General features: G+C 38.9%; 1 protein-coding gene across 1 annotated transcript; it reads left to right on the forward strand.

Annotated features, from left to right (window-relative positions):
- The first annotated feature begins 934 nt into the window (after positions 1-934).
- On the forward strand, positions 935-25,127 carry LOC144631656 (nephrocystin-1-like). Its single transcript, XM_078490178.1, has 27 exons — positions 935-1,136; positions 1,268-1,341; positions 2,325-2,385; positions 4,840-4,914; positions 7,976-8,037; positions 9,235-9,321; positions 10,097-10,190; positions 10,497-10,591; positions 11,203-11,272; positions 11,888-11,957; positions 12,319-12,358; positions 12,921-12,966; positions 16,869-16,953; positions 17,342-17,433; positions 17,972-18,047; positions 19,035-19,093; positions 19,217-19,291; positions 19,458-19,521; positions 20,103-20,140; positions 20,671-20,753; positions 21,286-21,362; positions 21,847-21,940; positions 22,114-22,226; positions 22,766-22,839; positions 23,103-23,150; positions 23,767-23,883; positions 24,752-25,127. The coding sequence occupies exons 1-27, from the start codon at positions 1,053-1,055 to the stop codon at positions 24,884-24,886; spliced, it is 2,088 nt and encodes a 695-aa protein (XP_078346304.1). The 5' UTR covers positions 935-1,052; the 3' UTR covers positions 24,887-25,127.
- Positions 25,128-25,742: the final 615 nt, after the last annotated feature.

Below are 25,742 nucleotides of genomic sequence, written 5' to 3' on the forward strand. Positions count from 1 at the left end.
CTAACATCGACGATTCCTCTTTAGGATACAGGAACCTGCTGCGCACTTTTTTCAAAACAGTACGACAAACAGTAAATAATAAAGATGGTAAATTTCAAGCTCGGTGATAAACAGTGAAGAAATTATTCAACATGACTCGAGCGTGGGACAAAGAAAAAATCTGAGTCCCCGACGGGAATCGAACCCATGGCCTCCCAGATACCGGTTGGGCGCTCTAACCAACTGAGCTACGAGAGACTCGTGGTGAGCTGGGCCATTTTACTAGGTTGATAAGTGACACGCGTCCTCAGCTGCATACTGCTAGGATCAGCAATGTCGATTTTATCAAATGTGTAGTAAATAATAAAAATCGACGACGCTCGAGTCATGTTGAATAACTTCTTTATTATTTATCAGTTGGTTAGAGCGCCCAACCGGTATCTGGGAGGCCATGGGTTCGATTCCCTTCGGGGACTCAGATTTTTTCTTTGTCCCACGCTCGAGTCATGTTGAATAATTTCTTCAGTACGGCAAACATTTTCGATAAGGCACATTAGACCGCAAATTTAGAGCACATTGAACCCGAGTGGCAGAAACAAAACAAAACAAAAAAACCTTTGAAGGTTTCATTCGGGGAAAGCATGAGCCTATCCCTCTACCCCTCCCATTTTCACCCATCCCCGCCCCCCCCCCCCCATCCCCCTTCTACATGCCCCTCGATTAGTTTATTCCAATGAAAAGGCGCGAATCATATCAGTTAAGGCTCTATTCTTGCATAAATTCTAATCTTCAAATCCTCAGTGAGATTGTCTTTCCAATAGGCGTAACTTAACAGCAAATTCACCGTTGGTTAACGGGTTTGCGGTATTTCTTGCAGTTCTTGGTAAAGAAAAGAGAGGGCTTGAGAATCTTAGGCGCGGTTGCTCATTCGACTTTTTGCGGGGAGCCTGGGTATGATTCGTCATTGAAAAATGGCGGAAAGTTCGATCGAGAAAAGCGAGAAGTACCGCTGAGATTCTTTTCAGGTTTTAAGCAAACGTTTGTAAGCGATGGACTAAAAAGAGCTTGTTATAATGTCTCGTAATAAAGTAGAAAAATCGAAGAAGAAAGGAAGCCTTGGATACGTGCAAAAGAGAATAAATTCCATTTCAAGACAGGTAAGTCAGCTGATGCGATCTGTCGATCGCCCTGTTTGAATCGGATGTTTGGATAAACTTATGCTAAACGCAATCAGCATTGCAATAAATGTGATAAAATGCATATACGTTTTTTCTCATTTTCATTTAAGGTTGATGAATTCTACACACGTCTGGACGGGTCATCATCAATAACATCACCAGAGAGAAAACAAAATTATAATGAGTAAGTAAAGTCTAAACTTTAATCTTTTTAGAATGATTTGCACTTATGGATTTTTTTATGTGATTGCTGAGTTTTAATCAGTTGATATTTGTTTTAAATAACTTGTTGTGGAATAAGATCAACAGGAGTTGAATGTAATGTGACAGCTGAATGTGAGCTATAAACCAAAAGCAAATTTTTGCAGCTCACTAAACATGTAGTTCATGGTTTTGTTTACCCAAGAACCACCCAACAACCCAAAACATTTATTAGGCTAGCTAAAGGCTGGGATTTCAGGTTTAATGGTTATTAAACTATTAAGTTCCCAAGAGTATTTTCCAGTTATTCTGGCCTTTTCTGAGCAAGTGTCATGTTCCAGGGTGTTTCAGGTTTGCATGCATTGAGCATAAAGAAAGAAATGCAGGTGTTAAGTGGCAACAGCATCATGAATTTGTGTAACTGCCCGGTGTGCTAACGTCCCAATGTCAACTCCAGAGGAGTTGACATACGGCGTTTACAGTTTCACATGAAACAAAAAAAGACTAAAAAAAATAAATAAATGCACTAGTCCATTTGAAATGTACTTGCTCAAAACTACTTAAAAACAACATTTTGTCTGTCCCTCCCAATGTTTGACCAGTCTCAATAGACTTGTAACTGTCAAATAGTTTTCTCAGGATCAACCCATCTTACGACCAATAGGAAAGAATAGTAATTTTTTATTTTGAGAAACTGAGATGATTCTGTTGTTTGCCCAATCAATAATGGCTAAAGCTCTACCGATATTAAATTTATAAACAAACAAGTCAAACTTTTCGCACATTGTAATCATTTGTTCACAAGATTTCTCTTACATCTGTCCATTTCACAATCATTAAAAAAATTCTTTTACCTCCGTCTCTAACACTGTAATCAACTTTGACCCCTCAGGAAAAAATTCTCGATATATTTCAGTTAAGATGAATTTTTCATGCATTTGAGATTAAAATAATTTCTTCTCTTAGCTGTGACAAATTAAGGACGGAAATTGAATCGCTGTCAAGTGAGCTCTCCAGTCTCCCAAAGGTATGAAATTTTTGCGTTGACGGTGACTGTCACTTTCGCATTACATAAACTGTACTGCAATGGCACTTTTCTGATTGCAGTAATGCCCCAGGGGGGGGGGGGGGGTACTCCGGCCTGTAAATGACGGGGATGATCGAAGGATTTTTTTGGGTTTGAAATTTTTGATTCCAGGATTTTTTTGGGTTGGAAAATTTAGCAAGTAATTTTTTGGGTGACTTGATTTAAATAGGGGATTTTTTTGGGTATTAAAAGCGAACTAAAGTGCCTTGGTGCGGCCTTGGCATATTTATGGTATGATAAATAAACAAACACGAGCGTTCAAATTTTTATGTTTTTTTGTGTTATATTATTGCCCCTCCTGGCAATTTTGGGGTAATTTGACAAGGGATTTTTTGGGGGGTTATTTTTGGTCCAGGGATTTTTTTGGGTAATGTTGGAAGACGATCATCCCCGTCATTTACAAGCCGGAGTACCCCCCTGGGACATGTAACCTTAACCTAGCCCAATAAATAACTTTTGAAGGAGGGGTATACAGTGTCCAAATCTGAATGTAAAACAATGCTGGTGTTCCACACAAATCCTTACATTTTGCCCCTTCTGAGTGTTTAGATCACAGTAAAATCGGTGAACATTCTTTAAGTTTCCAGCCAAGTGATCAGCATTACTTAAAATAATAATTGTTAATATTTCTAGTGTGCAAATTAATTTCTCCTTATTATACATTGATAAACATACATGTGAGATGAAATGTGACATGGGGGTGGGACAAAAAAAACTGAGTCCCCAAGGGGAATTAAACCCATGGCCAACGGGTTGGGTTGGATTCCTGTCGAGGACTCAGATTTTTTCTTTGTCCCACGCTCGTGAAACATTTCATTGTTATTACTTATTTACCAAGCTTCATAGAGCGGTTTTCACTTGAGTGTCGAAAGTAAATTGCGTTTGCTTTGGTTTTGCATTACTACACTCAGTGATTGGCTTAAAAATCTCGCGCCACTTTCTCAGCCAATCAGAACTAAAACCAAAACCAATCGTAACTCGCTCGCGCACGTTTTCCCGCGCATCGTGCCAGCTACATGTATTTGCTTCGAGTTTTGATTGGTTCGCTGGATTGTCTGTGTCCTTTGTGATTGGCCGGAGTAATTACTTAATTGGTTTTGGTTTTACAACACTCAATTGAAAACTGCTCTAGATACTGTATTTACCATCTTTATTTATTTTATTGATACATTGTCAAGTAGATACAGTGGAACCCCAATTTCCTGAACCCATGATTTCTCTAACCTCCTGATAATTTGATCAAAAGTCATTTCCATTTCCTTGGTAACCTGAGTATCAGGCCTTCTTAAGGGGAGCGGGGGAGGGTAGGGAAGGAAAGAGGAGAGGAAGGCCTGACACAAACGCTTTGATTGGGTCATGTCAAACATCCAGATTCTGGATGTGGCGCTGATTGGGTAATTCACAATGGGCCCTGACGTACGTCACACCACCGGAAATAAACATTTCATAACGGCGTCTTCTATGAACTGATGTCCACGCGAACGAACAGTGAACGAAAACTTCGCTCGACGTTGTTCAGCGTTATTTCATTGTATTTATGGAAGGCGACAACTTCAAAACGGCTCGTAAAGGCGCTCTACAGTTTTTCCTGGAATTAGACGTAATAGAGGACAGAAATTATGCCTCGAAAGCTGCTTGTGAAACGGAAAGACGTCCTCGGAGTTTTAGCAAAATAAAGGTGACGGGCCAACGTTTGTGACATTTGTACCCTTGCCGTTCTGTGTTAAATTCGGGTTTTCGACGTAATTTGCTTCTCACTTCTTTCTGAGGGGGACTGTTTTATTTAGAGGCATTATGTATTAAATAGAGCCGTAATATTGTGGCCAAGGAAATGTCTAGAGGTCATTGCATTAGTCTGCGCTGCGTGGTTTCCTGTTTGTTTCACACTTCTTTGCCACATGTTTTGCTAGTTTGTTTTTGCTCAATTCTATTTGTAAGATATGCTTTAAACTCTCGAAATTTTCGCCGTGTAAGGACAAGATATATGTTCCGTGAAAACGTTGATTACTTGCATTTTATTGATGCCGGGATCGGCATTAATAAATATTGTTGCAAGATGTATTGTGTCTTATCAGTTATATCTTGGTCCGGCTTCGCAAGTGACAACCGGAAATGAATTTGATTGGTTGACGCTTATCACGCCGTGAGGGGGTGGAAAACTGGAATAAAAGCGTCTGTGTCAGGCTTTTCTTTCCGTTCGCGCTTCTACCCTTTCTCCCTTCCCCTTTAGAAAAGCCTGATACTCAGGCTATTTCCTTGGTGGATCATTGCAATTTTACTCCCAAATTCTCAGTCCAATTTCATTTTCCTTGGAGCGAGGAGAACAGGTGTATTTCTTGCTTGGTAAAAGTGTCAAGCGGTGAACATCTTGATGTTCATTATAATTATTTTCAGGCTGACAACAATGGCTCGTTACAAGATTTCAATGAACAGAAAAGAAAAGAACAACAAAAGCTTGAGGAATTAAAGGTACGCAGGAAAAATTGTTTCTTACATATAAAATTAATAATGTGTTGATTCCAAAAAAAAAATTGTACCCCTCCCATGGAAGGTTTTGTGGTTTGAATCCCCCCACCCCTCTGGAAATTCCAGTCAGTCCCATACTTTTTATTAAAATTCTTGAAATCCCTCTCAAAATTTCTTATGACCTTCCATGGGGAGGGTATGGATTTCCTTAACTACAGCATTTTCCAGTAGGCATAGGGAGGAGGGGCTGGGGACAGGGTAGTATTTGCCTGTAAGGGTTAGAGCACTTCTTAGAATAGTTTGTTAGGGGGACATGGAGAAAATGTGTTTGGTTTTTCAAGCAACTTGGCATTCAGTTATGAAAAAAATGGTTTTGTGACATTATGATTTAAAAAGACACTGTCACAGGGATTTTAATGCTTCTCGGTAAAAAGTACAAAAATTGGTGAATAGGTCTTCTCATACATGAAATGCACCTACAGTCTTTGACAAAAGTACATGTAGTTGACACATTGACTTCCCTCTGCTGTAATTATGGCAAATTTACCACTAGTTTTAAAAATTCATGACTGTCTGCTAAAATACCCCCCTTCCCCCATCCAATGTTGTAAAATTGTAGCAAAGGGCTCCTAGAAACAAGCTACAACATTGATAGTGGGAAGGCCAGGGGTTGGAAAAATGGGGCAAAAGGATGAAATAAGTCCAAATAACAATAAAATAGGGCTTAAATTAATTATGTTTCAACACTTTTGTCAATGATTGTAGTACATCAAGATGGAGAAATAAAGCTAATTGTTGTTGAAGGAAGAAGGGGGCTATAATAATTTTTAGGTCGTTTTTTCCAGTCAACAAGGACAAAACGTGAAAAAATCAGCCTGACTTTTTCAAGTTGAGATCTAAAGTTTCTCATGACATCACTTGTTCATTGCTTTAGTACACTTGGATGGTGATTTTTAACAAAATTGGACCACTATTTGTTGCTGGGAGACCAACAGAAATTAAAAGTATGGCCATACATCAGTGGTCAATATGGTATAGAGTTGCTAAAATCGCAGGATGTTTGTGTGAAAGTTGTTTTCAAAAGCTGTACTCTAGGACTAAGAGAAAACAAAAGACAGAAAAAAAAATTGTTGCCTCACTAATTAAAGGTCCAGTTTGTTTATCACCTGTCGAAGAATATCCTAAAACGGTTCCCTTGCCCTTTTGAGAACAGAGTATTTCACAGTCCTAGATCACATGTGAGTGGGAAATCTCTCTACAACTGAGCACAGAAAACTACTTCCAGCGGTGAGACACGTGTGTTGTACTCTTAGATGTATAGGCAGGCCAACTAAGGAAACCAATTTGAACTTCAAAGTTAAGAAGACTCCCTAACAAGTCCCCAAAATGTTTGCAGTGTTTACACTGATGCAGAGATAGTGTTTCAAGGGACAGAGATAGTGTTTCAAGAGACTTGTCTAAAGAAAAATTCTGCAAACGGTTATGCCTAAAAACAAATTCCTGCAAGGGAGAAAAAAAAAATCCTATACACAAGTACATGTATGCCTTAAAACATAATTTACTGTGCACGGAAAAATCCCCCCCCCCCCCCGGGTTATTTCTAATGGTCCGTCCCTAAATGTAAATTTAAGAAACGGAGGCAGCGACGTTTATAAACTGCCTGGAGCAACTTACATTAGAAACCTTTTTTGCAGCAGCAGCTGCAAATTTACATGTACGTAGTTTATGCCACTTAAGAACTATCTAGACATTTGCATGTGTAAGTTTTCTGAGTGCTTCAGTTTGTCACCACAAACAGGAACAAATAATTTAAGCTTCAGTAATTTTCTGACATCAATGTTCTTCAGTAAATACGGCATGTAAAATAACACACCGTTTGTAAATGATGTACTTTTATATTTCAACAACGGTACATCGTGACCGCTGAGCACCGCAGCTGGAATTTGATCCTTGTTTTACGTCTACAACGAAGAATAATGCAAAAATCGTTGTTTCACACGTATGAGGTTTGCAGAATTCGTTATTTTAAGCGGTAAAATTATTTGCGAATGATTGAGTTCATATAACGAGTATACGAGTATTTTGAACTCTACCTGCGAATTAAAACTACGTTTTCCGGCAAAACAGTTAGCGACCACTATGTCGACTGTTTCTTTTTTAACACAAAATTTTTATATTACTAAGTACATAATACTGAGGATAAAACTTGGATAAAATATTTTTCATTACAGTGACTATAGTTTCGATTTTAGTTAGGTTTATAAGCCAATCGGGATTTGATCTAACACTAAAGATTTACACCCTAAAACACGAAAGCAATATTTTTAAACCCCAATAATATATGTCGATATCAGGTAATTTCGAGAACTGCTTTTGAAAACACCTTTCAAAAACCATGTGCTTTCAAAGAAAAAATTCAAAAATCACTTGGCCATGAAAGCGCATCGTTGTTATTTTTAGTTTACTGCACATGTGCTTTGCAATATGTTTACGTTTTACTCTTACGGTAGCTGTTCAGTGTTATGATTTGCAAGCCCCTGAGGTGTCATAATACCTCTTTAGCCTGAGTGAAAGTTTTGTTCTTTTATGTTAATCCCCGGAGGGGGCGTTTGCTCTGTTAAATAAATTAATCGAGGGTTGCACGAATTTTTCTTTATTAGCGACTGCAATTATACCTAAAGCAACAATTTTCTACTTCTTTCGTCAAGCAAACGAAATCAAACTCGAAAACACATTTATTCCATCTTACATTATGTAGAATCTTTCTCGGGTTCAGTAAAACACAAAATTAAAAAACCCTTTTGAATAATCTCAATTGAAAACAAGCAAAATAGACATAAAACGACATGTGTTGACATTGTTTTACTAATCACACCACAGCGCATTGTATGATCAGACAAACAGTTAACTGACTATTTACTACACAAACAAACGCGTTGCTAAGGAAATATGTTAAATCGAGTGGGTTTCTGCTGGAGTAGGTGCCGTCATATGAAATGGTAACCCGTTCTTAAACTTTTCATGCATAGCTGACTTGTTTTAATTATTTTTTTCTATTTCGCAGAGCCAGCTGGACAGAATTTCCGAACAGCTCGAACCCGATGAAGTCGAGGAAGATTACTTTAGGTAAGATAGCTGCAAATTATGCTAGATTCATCCATACACACGTTTTCATTTTGTTTTTGTTTGTTGTCTGAACTCTTGCTCCCGACAGAAATTCAAATGAATGCCCTAAATTTGTTTTCGAAAACCTTAGGACCAGTGAAAAGTCGTCGGCAAACTTGTACGACCCGGGACTTTAAGCTGTTTCTAGGTAGCTCACTGAAAACTAGTGATGGCCTGGAGCCGAAAGCATCCACGCGAGCGCTTATGGGATTATTTGGAGTGAGGGGGGATGGGGGTCACAATAAACAAATATGGCGGGACGGAACACCTAGAGAAATGCTGAATGTGATCGTGGTTTTAGAGAAGATGACGGACAGAAGTCGTCTCTGTAGCTTTCTTGCAGCTGAATCTGCAGGCTTTCCTCAAGGGTGAAATGCTTCTCCGAGAATCCTTTCGTTTCAGGTCCTGTCCGGTCCTGCGAATCATATTAGCTTTTTGAAAGTGGTTACGCGCCCTTTATTATATGGCTTTTTTGTTAAGAATAAAATATAGCGCGACTTATGATTGGGTAATATTCGGGGACGGATTTTCCGGTAATGCCTACGGCTACAAGCATTATGAGCGATGTTAGTGCCCGGCTGTCTGGCAAAACTCTGGCAACAGTGCGTTAAAGAGGGCCACAGAATAAACTTCTTATTACAGTGCGACGCGCCTTACCGTGGCCACCCAACAAACTTTAATACAAGTGTCATCTTGGAAAATTTTACGTTTTCACTGCGTTTTGTTGATAAGAACGATGTAACAAGGATCTATTTGATCGTATTCAACTTTGCAAGGAGACTTGTTCGTCAAACAATTAATAGTATTACGGAAGCATACTTGTTAAAAGTTTGTTTGGTGGCCACGGTAAGGCGCGTCGCACTGTAACTCTTACTAGCTCGGGGCTAACCTCAACGTTCCTCCTCGCGCGCTCCTCCGCCGGGGAGATTAAACGTGTTCGAAGTCTGAAAGAAAGATTACGTTCTTGGTGATTGAAACTGCCAGAAGTGTTACATTTGTTGGTTCTTTCTGAGAGTGCACTATTTAATTTGCAATCAACTTCAGGTTATCGTTAGTTAAGAGGGTCGACAAATGAAGATTTAATGTAATTCAGATCAGTTCACAGCTGATAATGATGATCTTGTGTATATGTTGGTTTGTTTCGTTACAACTTTTCAGAAAGATGCAAGAAGGCGATGTAGCTGCATCCAATAGCGACTTGCTTTCTGACAAAGCTGCTGATGATGGCACTCACTTACCAGAGAGGTGTGTAGTGATTGAATATAAACATTTAAGGAGCTGCATCATGGACCGACAGAGCATTAAAAAAACAATCTAGCCTAAATTGTCCAAGCCTCTATGTCAACCGCCCGGCTCTTTCTGTTTTGGTTTTTTATTATATATAAATATATATATTTTTTATACATGTATGTAAACTTTCACTTTCACTGTCCGTTGATTTCAAGGAATTTTGCATAGAGCGATTTTTAATTGAGTGCCGTTATTTATCCAAACCAAAGTAATCACTTGGAAACAATTCAGCGAACCAATCAAAACTCGAAGCAAATACGTGTAGCCTGCACGAAGCGCGGGAAAACGGGTGCGAATGAGTCATGATTGGTTTTGGTTTTCTTCAGATTGGTTGAGAATGTGGCGCAAGTAAAAACCAATCACTAAGCGTAGTAATGCAACACCAAAGCAAACGCAAATCAGTTTTGACACCCAAGTAAAAACCGCTCTATCAACCCCCCCCCCCCCCAAAAAAAAAAGAAAGAAAATGGCAATGGGACTGGATTGGAATATGCCAGACCACTTGAGGCAGCTTGAAGTTAAATCCGTTTTGCTCTGGTCACACTGAAAGTTAGCAAAAAATATTTACGCAAAATGGAGTTCCCTTCAAAAAAATCCCTTTTTTATCTTTTAGCAAATACAGTCAGAACGGCCGTGTATAGCGAATATTAGTGAACACTGGCATACTGCATTCTTACTTCATTCGATCTGTACAGTCTTTTATTATCGGTCTAATTTACTTTTATATAAGTGGAGATGAAGGTGAAGATGAAGAAGACGATGACGATGATGATGATGATGAAGACGACGAGAGTGAAGAGGAATCTACGACAAACATAGTTATGGTTAGTGTTATTTCAAGAATTCAAGGTCACGGCTTTTATTTTTTTTTTTTTTTTTTTTGGGGGGGGGGGGAGATGAGGGGGAGATTTTAGGCACGCGCTGTCTCCGAAAACTGTCTGAGCCCGCAGTTGTCGTTGCTAAGCAACACGATGTGACGTCATGGTGCTATGCTCACGTGACAAAATTCAAAAAATTTCTCAAGTGCTCGAGCTAATTTTTTATTAGTTCAGAACTGAATCGCAAAATCCTTTAGCGAAGATTTACCAAGATGTTTATTTTGATTTGTTCTCGTTAATTCCGCCTTTTAGGTTCGCAAAGTTGAGGCACTGAGTGATTTTACAGGCGAACAAGATGGCGATCTCAGCTTCAAGAAGGGAGAAATATTAACAGTTATCAAAACGAGGTACTTTACTACAGCATGTACAGTAGTTATTGTAGTAAGCTATGGGAACATATTATTTTTTTAGTGGTTTTTAATGGTTATGCCCTTGCTTCACATGCAGACATCTTCTGCGACAAGCTAAATATTTTAATAATAGAAAATTGTGTCTCGTTTCCGTAAAGACCCGTTTACATAGGCGATTTTTATGCGATTTTTGTCGCGCTCGAGCTCGCAAAAAAAATCGCAAGTGTCTCTCTCTTTCAAAAGATAACAAAAAGCAAAAATGATTCTTTCAGTCTTCCCGCCACGCAAAGGACGCGCGCCAATTAGGTCGTCCGCGATTGGACAATTTAGAAGTACTCGCGCGCGCTGACCGTCTAAGATGACGTAGCTTACGATTGTTTCGTGATCTGATTAAAAGAGAGGATTTTTCTATTTTAGTACGATACACGAGCCATTGTGTGCTATTTTGTCGAAAGAAGTGTTTCTCTGTCCCGGTCTGAAAAAAAAGAATAGTAGAACGGATAGGATAGTTTAGGATAGTTTAACGAAACTGCTTTTAATGTTGAACGTTTCTGATTACATATTTAAAATCTTTTCTTTTTTTCCCTTTGCGTGGTTTAAATTTTTAGTGAGGATGGCTGGTGGGAAGCTGAAAACGCAGCTGGAAAACAAGGCGTTGTTCCTAAAACTCTTCTTAAGGTAACTGCCTTAATTATATTTAACAATTAGACTACGAGCCCAAGTTTTCTATGAGCAAATAGTCAACGAGGCGCAGCCGAGTTGACTATCGCCCATAGAAAACGAGGGCGAGTAGTCTAATTGTTTTAGTAGAAACTCGAAAGGATTGCAGTCCAAAACCTACAATATTGTGCACTTTGAAGACAAAAATCAAGAAAATTTACCGCTTAAAGAGCTACGCGAGCGCGCGACTGTTTTCTATCGGCGAATAGAAATCAGTGGGAGAACCAATCAGATTCGCAGATTTCCAATAGAACACAACTGAGTTTCTACTAATAAGTCTTAGTGATCATTGTGGAGGCGTTTCCATTGCTTTTGAGTTAAGTTTCCAAAGCTTATATTTACTTCTAAAAGAATGAAAAGATTGTGCCCATAACAGGGACTTTTCGCGGATACGTCTGATACGGTCGAATAATTAAATGGTAAACGAATAGCCTATTTTCGACCTTTTTCTTTTATTTTTGCTGAAATTGTTTCTAGAATATCACCACCAATGATGATGATGATGATGATAATAATTTGTGTCCTGCTGTTTGACTCAAGGCTTGCGTTTTAAAATCTTTTTGTTTTGATTAGATCATCGAAGAGGAAGAAGAAACCTCGCCGGAAAAATTGGATGAAGAGGATTCCACTGTAAAAAGCAAAGGTATTCGCTTGATGCGAAAAAATTGAAAATTGAAATGTGTTTGCTTTCGTGTTTCGTTCGCGGTACACTGTGATTGGTTGGCAGAATTCGCGCAGCGTACTGTAACCAATTACCGTAGCGAAGCTGTCCTTCTTTAACCAATCAGGGACAATCTTCACTTGGCGTGCAGGCGTTTTCCCGCGCTTATAGCTCCGGATGCAGATAACCTAGTTGGGAAACAAGATGAACTCCCTTGCGTTTTAGAAATGAGTCTAACTTTTAGGTTCTTTTTTAATTCTTTTGCAATCAACAAGCATCGGATAAGGGAAGAACTAAGCGTTAAATACTTCGTTTAATGCATTTGTTTCTATTTTAATCGCAGAGAAAGCAGACAAAGTTCCCGAGCTTCCAAGACAAAGAAGGTAAACTCAGATCTTAAACGTCTAAGCCATTTGTTAAACCTCAGTTTCTAAAGCCAAAATTACACCACTTGTTTTAGTGACATTTTGTAAAAATTCTGTGGTTTTCTTTGGTTGCATTTCTCCCTTCGTAAAAGTCCCAAGGATGAAAAAATCAATGATCAAGTCCCAGGATGAAATTCTCCTTACTTTTTTTTTTAAAGTTCTATACTTGTTCTTTTGAGAATGTGATGTTTAATCAAAACTTGTCTTAGGCGATCAGACTTTGCTCTCCTTGCGTCATAGCGGCGCGTCTTGATAATTTTGTTTTTAGAATTGTCGTTCGAAGTCGTAACCATTCTTGTTTATATTTGGTTGATATTTACTTCTTTGGCGTTTTCTACGTTATAAAGCCATTTTTTTTTTTTTGCTTTTTGTACGTCAGATTTGCATTTGTAATGACGTAAATTATTGCTAAGATGAAGAATGAAAAGTCCAAAAATTCTTGTGTCGTTGAGACATTTGTAGTGACAGGTTTACCAAACTAATTGTGAACCCATGTTGTTGGTTTTTTCTGGGTGTTCAGCGGAAAAGACCTTTGGAAAAGTCTATCAAGAGGTTCAACTCAAGAGGTATTGTACTTATTTTATACAAATGTACTTTGCTTTTGTTGATATATTTTCTACGCGAATTACTATTTTCGTCGACGACTCCACGGCATCGAGATCTCGCCGGTGAAAACAATTGATATTTATAAAAAGAGAGCTCTTCCGGCAAAAGAATGCTAACCCATTCGTTATTAGTTCGTATATTTCTTAGATGTTTCGTATTCAGCTCTACAAAACAAGTCTGTACTCGTTAAGAAATTTTGTTGCAAGCTTTTGCAAACAGACTTTTTGACTTTCCATCTTCCTAACAGAGTATACCTTCGATTTAGAACCCGCAATAACATAAAATTACGGTGGCCCACAACTGTCACGGCAAAAGAAAAAGACTCGCGGCAAAAAGAAAAGCCTCACGGCAAAAAGAAAAACCTCACGGCAAAAAGAAAAACCTCACGGCAAAAAGAAGAAACCTCGCGGCAAAAAGAAAAACCTCACGGCAAAAAGAAAAACCTCGCGGCAAAAAGAAAAACCTCACGGCAAAAAGAAAAACCTCACGGCGAAAAGAAAAGCCTCACGGCAAAAAGAAAAATAGGTCCGCACTGCGTACATGTATCTAGTGATAAGCTTTACAGTCACCTCTCTCTTAACGGACACCTCTATAAGACGGACACCTTCATAAGACGGACACCTGGTGATGGTCCCTGCCGTTTGTCAGTCATTTTACTGTAACCAAACTCCCTATAAAACGGACACCTCTCTAAGACGGACAACGGACACTTTGAAATCATTAACGGACACTTCAGAAGTTTTTTTTATCCAGTTTTATTAGTGAAAATACTTCCAAACTTCGTATCAACCTAAAGCAAAGTTAGTCGGCGCCCTAAGAATACCTGTATACCAAGCTTACTGACCACAAACAATGACGCTTTAACGGGCTACTTCTCTTCTTCTCCAGGAAAGCCATCTGCAGTAGACGTTGCATAATAGCTAGAGTCGCCTCATAGAAGCTAGAGATGGACGATCTTTGCGCTTCTTAAGTGGTTAGCAACCTCCCTCGTGCATCCATAACTCAATAGTGCACGTTGTGGCGTAAACCATTTGTTAATAGGTTAAAGGCGGCGAAATACGAGGTACAAAAACCCTCATTTTGTCGCGCAACATTGTTGCATTGCCAGTTGAACGAGTTGTTGCCCGTATTTCTACCGCGCGCTCAACTTGTCTTGCAACAAATTTCAGTGCCGCAAATTGAAGCAACAGGTTGCACAAAGTAGAACCGAGTTCTACTTTTCGCAACAATTTTTTTTCAACTTGCAACAGCGAAATTTGTTGCTTCTATGAGGCGACTCTAGCTATTATGCAACGTCTACTGCAGATCGATGGCTTTCCTGGATCACCTTGCACCTGTTTATAACTTCTACCAATATTCCTTCGCTACACTGTTGAAGCTTGATAGTTTTAACCCTTCCTCTACACCTATAGTCTATGCCGACAAAATCCTAATAAATGCACTACCGTGACCGAGGAATACAGTAATGCACAAAGCTCAATAAAGCTTAGCACTAGATACATGTACGCAGTGCGGACCTATTTTTCTTTTTGCCGTGAGGAGTTTTCTTTTTGCCGTGAGGTTTTTCTTTTTGCCGTAAGGTTTTTTCTTTTGCCGTGAGGTTTTTCTTTTTGCCGTGAGGTTTTTCGTTTTGCCGCGAGGTTTTTCTTTTTGCCGCGAGGTTTTTCTTTTTGCCGTGAGGTTTTTCTTTTTGCCGCGAGGTTTCTTCTTTTTGCCGTGAGGTTTTTCTTTTTGCCGTGAGGTTTTTCTTTTTGCCGTGAGGTTTTTCTTTTTGCCGCGAGGTTTTTCTTTTTGCCGTGAGGCTTTTCTTTTTCCGTGACTGTTGTGGGCCACCGTATAAAATAAAATTTGGAATTTAAACTTTATTGAGTTTTATTAGTTACCTTTGAGAAGCGGACTCTAAACTCAAAAGTGTACTCCTCTAACATTTCCCCATCCTCCCTACCCTCATTGCTTCGTTTCTCCTTATTTACAGCAGCTGATACATACGAGTAAATACAAGTTTTCGTGTAAAGCAAACTAATGTCTACAGTTCCTGATGCTATTAGTTTGGCAAAAAAATAACTAATATATTTCTTTGTTTTTCGGAGTCATCCGTCTTATGTTCCGAAGGCTGCGTAAATCGGAAGTTGTTTCGTTAACGACTAGTTTACTTCCAGATCTCGAGCTCGCGCTCATTATGCGCGCGAGATTTTCAATTGTGACGTCAACTTGTCGGCCGCTCACGTTCAAAACACAACGGTATTTTTGCTCTTTCCTGTTTTGCTGGACAATATTTCTGGTTTCCGCTCTTCGTAGCTGATCTTTGTCTACTGAAAATGGCATATTGTGCTACAATTAGTACTTTCCCAGAGGTATTTTCACCTTTAAATTGTGTTGTTTTGGCTAAGTCTTAGGATATCCTCTCACAAACGGAGATATTTTATTTAAGAGACGTACTTGCTAGTTTCGGAGTGAATTCAGTTGGCTTTTCTGGAGCGCTGTGCACGCTTTGCAATCAAATGGGTTTATTTTTTTCGTAAACAGGGAGCATCGCTATCATTGTTTTCATTCGCTTTTTTTATTCTTGTATTACAACGCGAGTCGCGTTGCTATATTGCTTTCACGTAACATGAAAAGTACACGTATCTCCCTTTTCTTTGTTTTGATTTGGTGCGAATATTGATTATCATTTTTTTCTAAATATAATTCTTTTTATAGCTTGGCCTTCGAACTAAAACGAAAGAATACATTTTTGTTTAAATGCTACTTTGCTAAAAGTTCGTCATTTCGTCGGCGAAAACGAAAATCGTCACATTATTATTTTCAGATCAAAATGTATATTGCTGTGAGTTTCGTTACTTTTGGTGCTTACGCGCAGACTATAAGAGCACGTTAATCCTGAAACTAACCGTAACTTTAAAGTAACCTTAAATTTAACCTTAACCGAACCAAATCTCAGTAAACTCATGTAAGACGGAAAGTTACCACTACCATTTTTTATTTTTGCGAAGACCATTAAGAAAAGTAAACGAAAGCCAATGTAAACGATCGCGGACAATTTATTTTATTTTAAATAATCGGTTTTTTTAAGTGTAGTCATAAATTTAAACAACTTATTGATACAATAGCTTATTGTATTTTTTTCTGAAGCGATATCTTCATCTGTATCAAGCGAAAACTAAAATATAAGCGGCTGGCAAGACGTTCTTTCAAATTCAAATCGAAAAATAATGAATTTGTTCAGTGCAACTCGCAAAATCTGCATTTGCAAAAACCTATTGTCGATTGTCGCTTTGCATTATATTGAAGCGTGGTTAACGATTTTAAATGATTTTTTTTTTTGTAAGTGGTAGAGATTTTAATGGTCTTTTGTCTAAATTACCATATTGTAGGATAATTGTAAGAAGTGCAGAGAGGATTTAATTTTCATCGAAGGCAGCTGTGAAAACAGACATTTAAAACAAAGTATTGTCGTAACCGTTTCTTGTGTAAATAGATTTGACTTTTTGAAAGAAATGACAGCTCTGATTTTAGTAAAACTTATCTCTAGATCTTGTTTCCGTGGCAAGGAACTAAAATAAAAGTTGTTTGAACGTTCCTACGCGTAAAAGGGACCATCGTGCGAGCAAAACATATTATCTTTTTTCATTATTATTTTATTTTTTACAGTTAAGGGTATTTTATTTATAAAATACAATCGAAATGTCACTCACTCTTGACTTCCACCTTTAATCTTTCAGTTTGTTCGTTAGAAAAATAAACCTGCACTGAAAATTGCAGAGTACTTCCATAAAAAGCCCATTCTTCCCGTTTAAAATTTGATCCTCTTGTTCCAAGCGAACAGTTTTTGTTTATAAAGGAAATTATTTTCTCTCTCCAGACTAGCGCCACAGATGTGTTAAAAGCCATGGGCGCGATGCCCAGCGGATTTCGTTCAACTACACTCGGAAAAATGGCGAAAGAAGGCAAGTTGCTCGAAATACAATTCTTCTCACTGACTGATTTATATTCTGTTCGGATGAGAAATTGGTAGTTGGCGAAATTAGTGATCATGCTGGGTAGAGCTTTTGAACCCTTCCATTCAAATAACTAATCCACGTGCGATTAATTCCCTTTCTACATTGTATACGAAAGGGGTACCATCTGTTAGAGGAGGGGGTGGCGGCGGCCCGGAGGGGCGTGTTGTGTCATATAGGGGACTATACAAGTGGGGGTGGGGCACACTGGGACTTTATTAACACCAGAGGATTTAAACTTGGTAAAATTGAATTTTTTTCTTTTTAATATTGCAAATATCTTAGTTTGTTATTGTCTAATGTTGCATGGCTAACATGATCGTTGTTTCGTTTATAGAAAACTGGCAAACTAGTTCCTGGGTGATGCCTAAGCTTAGTCAATCTAACGTAGCCTTTAGAGACATCACGTGGGATCCCGTGAACAAACAGGTGAATAATTATTGTACACTGCATGTCGAACTATGAATTGGGTACCCTGTGGAACTCGAGTGACCCTGAAAGATCGTAAATGTAGTAGATCCTTAGAGATGTTTACCAACTCTTTGACTATGCTCTTGTTTTCAACCAACGCGTAGAAAACGGCGTAATTGAGAGGAAGAAAAAACAGCTTTCGAAATAAGAAAGCTTTATGGGTCCCAAACCACCCGGGAAATTAGTCTTAAAACTTGTATTTGAGTGAACGCCTTGCGGGTTTTCATCCGCACCTCTAAGCTACGCAAGCGCTTGGTCGCTTTTATGCTTTTTAAAAATAATTCAGTCGAAGCTAAAAAAGTAACACCACGAGTCTTTGTTGCGCCTAGATGACGTCACAACGTTAGCATTGTTCGCAAATTGTAGCTCTTTCGGTTGAACGCAAAGAATTGAATCGGACAAACTTCTTTAACGTCAACAAGCAATACTTAAAACAGCGCTTTGATTTCATTTTTACTTGCATTAAACTTAGCGTTGTTACGTTGTTTTCACACAGTTACGGCCTAGGACAGCGAAGAGCAACAGGATATTCCAAGTGTTGAGTGCAAGAATGATACCTTTATCAGGTTCAGGTAGGGTATTGAATCTTGTTATCGATTTTGACATTTCCGAATATTTCATGAATCGATTTCTTACACTACCTTTAAATTGAAGTCATTATCCTCAATACAGTCAATTCCCGCCTTACGGACACCTCGCTGTTACGGACACTCCGTTATTACGGACAGGAGTTGAAGTCCCGGTGAATAAGAATAACTTAAAATAACTAATTCTAAGATGGTGACAGGTCCTCAGCAAACTTACCAGCTTGTTCAGGGTTCATGCTGCCAGGCCTTCACGGCTACCGTAGCGGCCCGGGAACCAGGTCTCATTGTATTTCACCCTTGCGGGCAGTCCCATACTCCATTGCCAACCTCCCACTACGAGGACGTTAGGGGTTGCCGGTTGGTCTTTTGGAAGGTACAAATTGAAGTAGAGAGTAAAATATGTTTTGGTCTAGATATTTTGTCTTAAAAATGTCCGGGTTGTAGCCAGGCATGTTAAAAAATTCGAATTAATAAGTTGACACTGGCTAGAAATATTGTTTTTGGACGTTTCGGCCACTACTGTTGCCTTCTTCAGCAAGATAAAAATGCAAATGTTCAACGGCGTCCTGTTAAAATATGTAACGAAAGTGTGATAAAAACTAAATGAACTTTCCGAGTGCAACAAAAGTATCTAGAGCATTCTTAATGAGTCTATGAATTCTTAATGCTATTGTAAACTTAATGCTATTGTCACACTTTCGTTACATATTTTAACAGGACGCCGTTGAACATTTGCATTTTTATCTTGCTGAAGAAGGCAACAGTAGTGGCCGAAACGTCCAAAAACAATATTTCTAGCCAGTGTCAACTTATTAGTTCGAATTTTTTTATATTTGGCTTACTTTTCAAAGTCTTAGCAAGTGCTACAGTTGCTAACTGTATAGTCCTTGAATACCCTCCTATGCATGTTTTTGTTGAATAACGGATATCGACAAAACCTTATTAAACTAATTATTATGTTTTCTTTGTTAGGAATCGAAGTTGTCAGCCGACATGTGAGGATTGTAATATGGGATAACAGCAAAAAACAGGTAAACTAGCAAATGTAATGGTGATTGAAGTGACATTGGCCCTAGATAAAGGCGCACACAATTGTACTCCAATTGGTATATTGCAAACAAAACAATTTCCTCTCTTTCCTCTGTTCTAAACAGGCTCTTAGTAATGTTCACTCAGTCCGCGCAACAACGACAGACAAAGATCCGACGACATGGAATTTTAATCCGAAGGTAACAGCTCCCATTTTTACTTCGCTTACACTAAACATGCTGTACTGATGTAATTCATATAGTTTTTATTTCTTATATCGATAAAACATTTCTCTAGGTTAACTTATAGGCAAATAACTGACGACATTAATTGGCTAAATTTTTTGTTTTGTTTCTATCTTGGTAGTGTGCCACCAGCGTGTTTGATTCAGAGTGTCTCGCTCGTATTAATTCTAATGACGATTCTTTAGGTAAGTGCATGATTTATTAATGATAACGTTTTTGCTAGACAAACGTTAAAACCTAAGTTATTTAACTCAGAACGCCAGTGGATTTACTCACTTGACATCTAAGTGTTGCAAAACATTGATGATTTAAATAATGGTTGGAAGTTTGTGGTCCGGTCTAGATAAGATAGAGCAAGCACAGATGATGCAATACGTAGTTTTCTAGGTTAGTTCTTCAATTCTCGCAAAACCCCGCCCTTTAAAATTGTGTGAGCTCTGGCAGGACGTAAAAAGAAAAACCTTGCGATACTAAGTAAACAGTCAACTCTCTCTTAACGGATACCTCTATAAGACGGACATAAAAAAGGTAAACTCCCTTTAAGACGGACACCTCTCTTAAACGGACAGTTGGAGCCGGTCCCGACGGTGTCCGTTATAGTGAGGGTTGACTGTAGTATCAAATGGTACTTTTGTTGTTTTAGTCAAATCAACTGATCAACAAGGGGAATTCTCTCAACTGATGCTTCAAGAAATTTGAGAAAACCATTTATGAGAATTTATATGTTGGCATCAAGATTTTACTGATCTTCGTTTCTTTCTCCTAGTTATTCTTTTTGAATTGAACATGCTTTATAGAAGAGCGGTGAGTATTTTTCACTTTTGATTTATTATTTAAGTTGGTACAGCACAGTTACCTGACAAAGACCCTCCGGATGGGCGTTTACTGGTTTGTGCGGTTGGAGGTTCTTGCTAAAATATTAATTTTTGGCAGGAATCGCCAAGCGCACAAATTAGAAAGCTTTGACTGTTAAAACGTCATTTTATGTGAAATCCTGGCCAATGATAAGTACATTTGCTTGAACGGCATGCATCCAACTATAGATCTGTTTTTGTCCAGTAATTGTTGTTTTTCTCAGGTCACTTAGGAGCTCAGAGAACACGACTTCAACTGCTTAATAATTCTGAACTACATGTACACCATTCTAATATAAATGTTTTTGTTAATAAATCGTGTTTCCTTCCTTTTCGTTTATTATAATCGCTTTGATGTTCTTTTACTGCAGTAAATTATTATTTTAAGAAATCTGTTGATTTGAAATTTGAAAGTTAAGCTATGCAATATAGAGTGCAAAGTCACATAGTTTAACCTACTTCCCTTGCATTTTTTTGTAGTCCACGGGCGAGAAAAGCGAAGTAGCTTGTGGCTGGTGTTCGATGAGACTGTTTGAAGAAAACGGAGCACCCGTACCTAACAAGTAAGGCAATGAAATTTTTAAAAAAAGCCTGGCAAAATTGTCAAGTGAAACGCGCCGTTATTATTTTTGTGCCAGGTTGATCTTACTAGCTAGGGAGGCATGTGGGCCTAATGGTTAGTGCACTGGACTCCAGATCGAGCGGTCCGGGTTCGAGCCCTGACCGGGGCACTGCGTTGTGTTCTTGGGCAAGACACTTAACTCTAACAGTGTCATTCTCCACCCAGGACTGAGGTGCATAAATGGGTACCGGTGAATTTAATGCTTGAGGTAACCCTACGATGCATTATCATCCGATCCAGTAGTGGATATATAGGATGGACTTGCAGCTCATCCATGGGGAGTAGCAATACTCAAAGTCGCTTTATGTTAAAGAAGCAGAAGTTAAGCTTCCTTACGACTTTACCGACTAAATAAAATGTAAATGTAGATGTAAGCCTCGGCGGCTGTTAGACTTATCTACGTTTACTGATTTTCTTTGTGTGTTTGACCATTAGGCACAAATTCTACTTGACTTTTTCCTTGTTATTTACAGGACATATGAATTTCAACTCAATGGAGGAACTCCATTCGACACTGGTGTGGATTTGGATCCTTCGGTCAGTTTAAAAGGTAATGACGTGTTCTCTCGTTATCCCATTAACTAAAGGTAAACAGGGAAACTTAACGCCCTGTTAAAATATCGTAGAATTCTGTTTCACTAATTCACACCTGGGAAAGTACAGAAAATACAAAGAATAAAAAAGTACGTAAAGTCTGTATTATGCTATCGGTGCATACGAACACAGGAGCAATTACAAGTTAGTGTTCGTAGAAATGAGATGGACATAAGCCCATCACAAAAATTCAAACAAACACTACGAAAACAAAATGGCAAGGGTCAAAATTGTTTTGCTCATTTTGACCGCGCTTGAGTTTCTAAGTCTTCGGATAATCTGTTGGGCATACTTGCGCTTAATTACCCTGCGTAAATGAAAACCACTCAGAAGATGAGGCAGAATTTTTTATGGAAAATGACGCTTTGAAAGGGCCGATTAATTCTTGTATCAAGGGTTTTTCTTTCATGTCCTGTCATTGTTTCTGTTTATTGTTTCAGCAAGTACCAGCCGTTTTCAGCAAGTTGTGCGTTCAAATCGCCAGCCGAGGTTAACAGTGAAGCTTATTTCAGTTCAAAAAAGGGATATATACGAGTAAGTCCGACAATTGTGTTCTATGTTTGGTTTTTGGTTAAACAAAACTGTTTGACTTTGTATGTAAAAATGACATCCAGGTTGTCATCTCAATATCTTGTTTTTCGATTTACTCTTCCATTTGCTATCAGTGAGCAATAACTGATAAATTTTTATTTTCCTTCTCTTTGTAGCATGTTACCAGACACTTTATTAACGTGTCACATGTACGCACAATTCATTTCATTGTACCGCCAACTGCTGACCGAGGTTATAATGGACGAAGGGCGCGACTCACAAGTCGCAGGTAATTTTTATACTGCTCTGTGCATGCGCAAATACAAATCTCTCACCCAGGCCTCTGATTCCATTTTTCCGTTTCATTTATCTCCTCCGAGGGAAACATGAATCCTAACTTCTAATAAGGGAGGGCGGTGGCCTAATGGTTAGCGCGCCGGACTCCGGAACGAGCGGTTTGGGTTCGATCCCTGGCCGGGGCACTGCGTTGTGTTCTTAGGCAAGACACTTTACTCTCATAGTGCCTCTCTCCACCCAGGTGTATAAATAGGAACCGGCGAATTTAATGCTGGGGGTAACCCTGCGATGGACTAGTATCCCATCCAGGGGGAGTAGAAATACTTCTAGTCGCTTCGTGCCACGGAAACCGGGATAAGCTCCGGCCTGATGGGCAACTAGGCTCGAGTGCAGACTTTACCTTGTTTACCCTTACTCCTAATAACAAGAATATAAAAGTCTTTATATAGAAAAACTGAATTACCAAGCTTAAAGTAAACAATCCTTTTGCAACTCCTTTTACTTTAGAGATGTTTTTATTTCATGTTTCAGGTTTCATTATGGATCCAGTGATATCTACATTTCCTAAAATTCTTTACACTAGTGACGTCATGGATGCTCTCAAGGTAACCACGTGATTGTAAAGGATGCGAGCGTCAACAAGTAACTTATGTTAGTAATGTTTAATGGTTTTCATCGGCTTCCAAGAAACGAGGGGGACTTGGGGGACTCGTACCCATTCTCTTGATGCGACTCGCCCCAGTTCTCACCGCGCTTTATCAGGCATCTGATACAATCACACGAGTGAACGTACATGTAACATTTTTTACCACCTACTAAACACCTACACAGCACTATGCTTATTTTGATAAATATCTTATTATTGCAGCGTTGCTGGGACGAAAAGAACAAACGAGAGCTAAAGCGATCTCAACGGGTAAGTCGTACTGTAAAATAGTGAAGTCAGCCTCCGACGAGATCCTCGAAAATGAGTATCAGTTGAAGTTGTGATCAATCTCATTTTTTGTGACAAACTATTGGCGAATTGCCGTCAAATGATAAAGGGACTGTGTCACGGCTGAGTTAAGTTTATTTTATTAAATTTTGCAAAATACTCGCTATGAAACTTTAAGATTGCAAAGAAATTACTTCCATGGATCTTAATGACAAATCCATAGCTTCATTATAACCAAATGTGCCTCCCGGGTGATATAAAAACAGTTATAAGCAAAACAGATTAACTTTGAAAGCTGTTCAGCCCAACATTGCAATATTTTAAAAGGCCATATCGCAATCCGTTTCGATCTTCGTTGCTTTTGACCATCCGTACTTTCTTTTGTATTTGGTGTGTTATTGAAATGTTCCTTCGCTATTTTAAGAGGTTATTTTTATATTTCAAGGAATTTGATGGTCATTTCCCATGCCTAAATTTAGCTTAAATCCGTGACTACATTGCATTTAACTCACCCTTAATTTTCTGCCTCGGGGCACCCGTCCCAATTTATTTCGTTTTTTCTTTTTTTTTTTTTCATGTTTCGTGGTTTTTTTTTTAGAGAGATGGAGCACACATGCGGAGATTTTTCAGGGAGGTTTACATGGACAGTGTATTCCCAATATTAAATTCAACTGAACTGCCACCGTACATCTGGGGTAACGACGAAAGAGAAAAGGTCAGTCTGCTGTCTTCTTAGTTTCGAAATATTAATGTACAGCTATTTTCCTTTTCTGTTCCTTTTAATGTCAGGTACCTCTTCCGTGCTGTGAGGCGTGGTGGCCTAATGGTTAGTGCGCTCGACTCCGAGTCGAACGGCCCGGGTTCGAGGCTTAGTCGGGGCGCTGCGTTGTGTTCATAGGCAAGAGAATTTACTCTCACAGTGCCTCTCTCCACCCAGGTGTATACATGGGTACCGACGAATTTACTGCTAAGGGGGGGGGGGGGGGTAACCCTGCGATAGACTAACATGCCATCCAGAGGGAAGTAGCAATACTCCTAGTCGCTTACCGGGATAAGCTCCGGCTGTATGGGCCACTTGGCTCGGACACAGACTTTACCTTTACCTTACCTCTTCCGTGCTAGAGCATCATTCCAATATCTGTAGCATGGAGGGATGAAAAGCATTGCTTCTCTCCCTGGATAGGATGCTAATCCATCACTAGTTTTTTACTTCCCCAAAAAAATACCGATCAAAAATGTACTGGTACCCATTTATGCCCCTGGGTGGAGGGACGCACTGTGAGAGTTAAGAGTCTTGCCCAAAAACACAACACAGCGGCTCTGACCGGACATAACTACCCATTTGGCTATCTTTGATGGTTACATGTTGAACATTTTTGGGGGATATAAAGCGTAGCTTTTTTAGTATATTTTGAATTCTGTTAACAAAGCTACCACAAAATTCAGAGTGTTTCCTTGAGAATTTGCGAATCAGAACGTATATTTTTACTCACAAAACCAGACTTGGCGTCTGTATCGTGTTACTTAAGTGAACAGATCAGGGGGAGTATTTTATCAAAGCTGTTTTATTTTCTTATTTTTAGGAGCGGCTTCTATGGATTCTTGACCATTGCGACAAACGAACAGCCCTGGAAAGCTTACTGGCTCCAGATAGACTCTATAAACCGTTCAACGTAGACCGATTTACTCTTGACTTATCTAATCTCGCTGCAACGTGACATCCGAGTACACCTTGCTTCCTACATTGCAGAAAAAAACGTTTTATTGCACAAAACTGTCCGCGCAGTGCAATTTATGATGTGCCATCTCAATATTGCAAAACAACAACCTCATGAACTTGGTGCCTTTCAAAGTAATTTATCGCCGAATTAGGTATATTTTTGCATTGTGAACCATGTGAGCTGTACAAAGATGTAGTTATATTGTTTATTTATATATTAAAACAAATTGAGATTTGGAGTCTGTCGGGTTCTTTTCTTTCGCTAAATTTGTCTATTTCATTAGTTCTCCTCTGATTTTACCGTGACCATTTAACATGGTTGCCACAGATATCATTTTTCAAAATTCCGTCTTTTCCTTGATAAAAATCAAATTTTCCTGACCAAAAAATGCCAAATGTCAGATATAGTTGCAGCCCCCAACCTCCAATTCCAAAAGAAAAAGCATCGCAGAGATCACATTGACCTGGAGTATTTCTTCCAACCGTTTCTTCTTTTTCCTGACTCAAAATAAAATTCCCTGACCTTGAAGAATTTTGTGGCAGCCCTTTCTTACTTTCCTGGCATCGGTTTGTTGTCCAGAGAAACAAACAAACCCTATAAGAAACCTTTGCGAGACATGTTCTTTGTAGCTTGCGCTCAACTTGGCAAGTTCTCAACGAAATTGTCCAAGCTTTCAGATGTGTGAACATGGCTCAATAATTTTCGATCACTAAGCATTCGTACCAAAAACTAAACAGCTTTAGACATTAATTGGATTTTCACACACGATCGGTGTTGGATACAAATTGAGTTAGATCTCAAAAAACTAGGCTGATTTTGCCATTAAATCGACGAAGTAATAAATGACATATAA

The sequence above is a fragment of the Oculina patagonica genome, chromosome 1 (assembly GCF_052425735.1).
Source record: "Oculina patagonica isolate OP01 chromosome 1, crgOcupat, whole genome shotgun sequence".
Lineage (NCBI taxonomy): Eukaryota > Metazoa > Cnidaria > Anthozoa > Scleractinia > Oculinidae > Oculina > Oculina patagonica.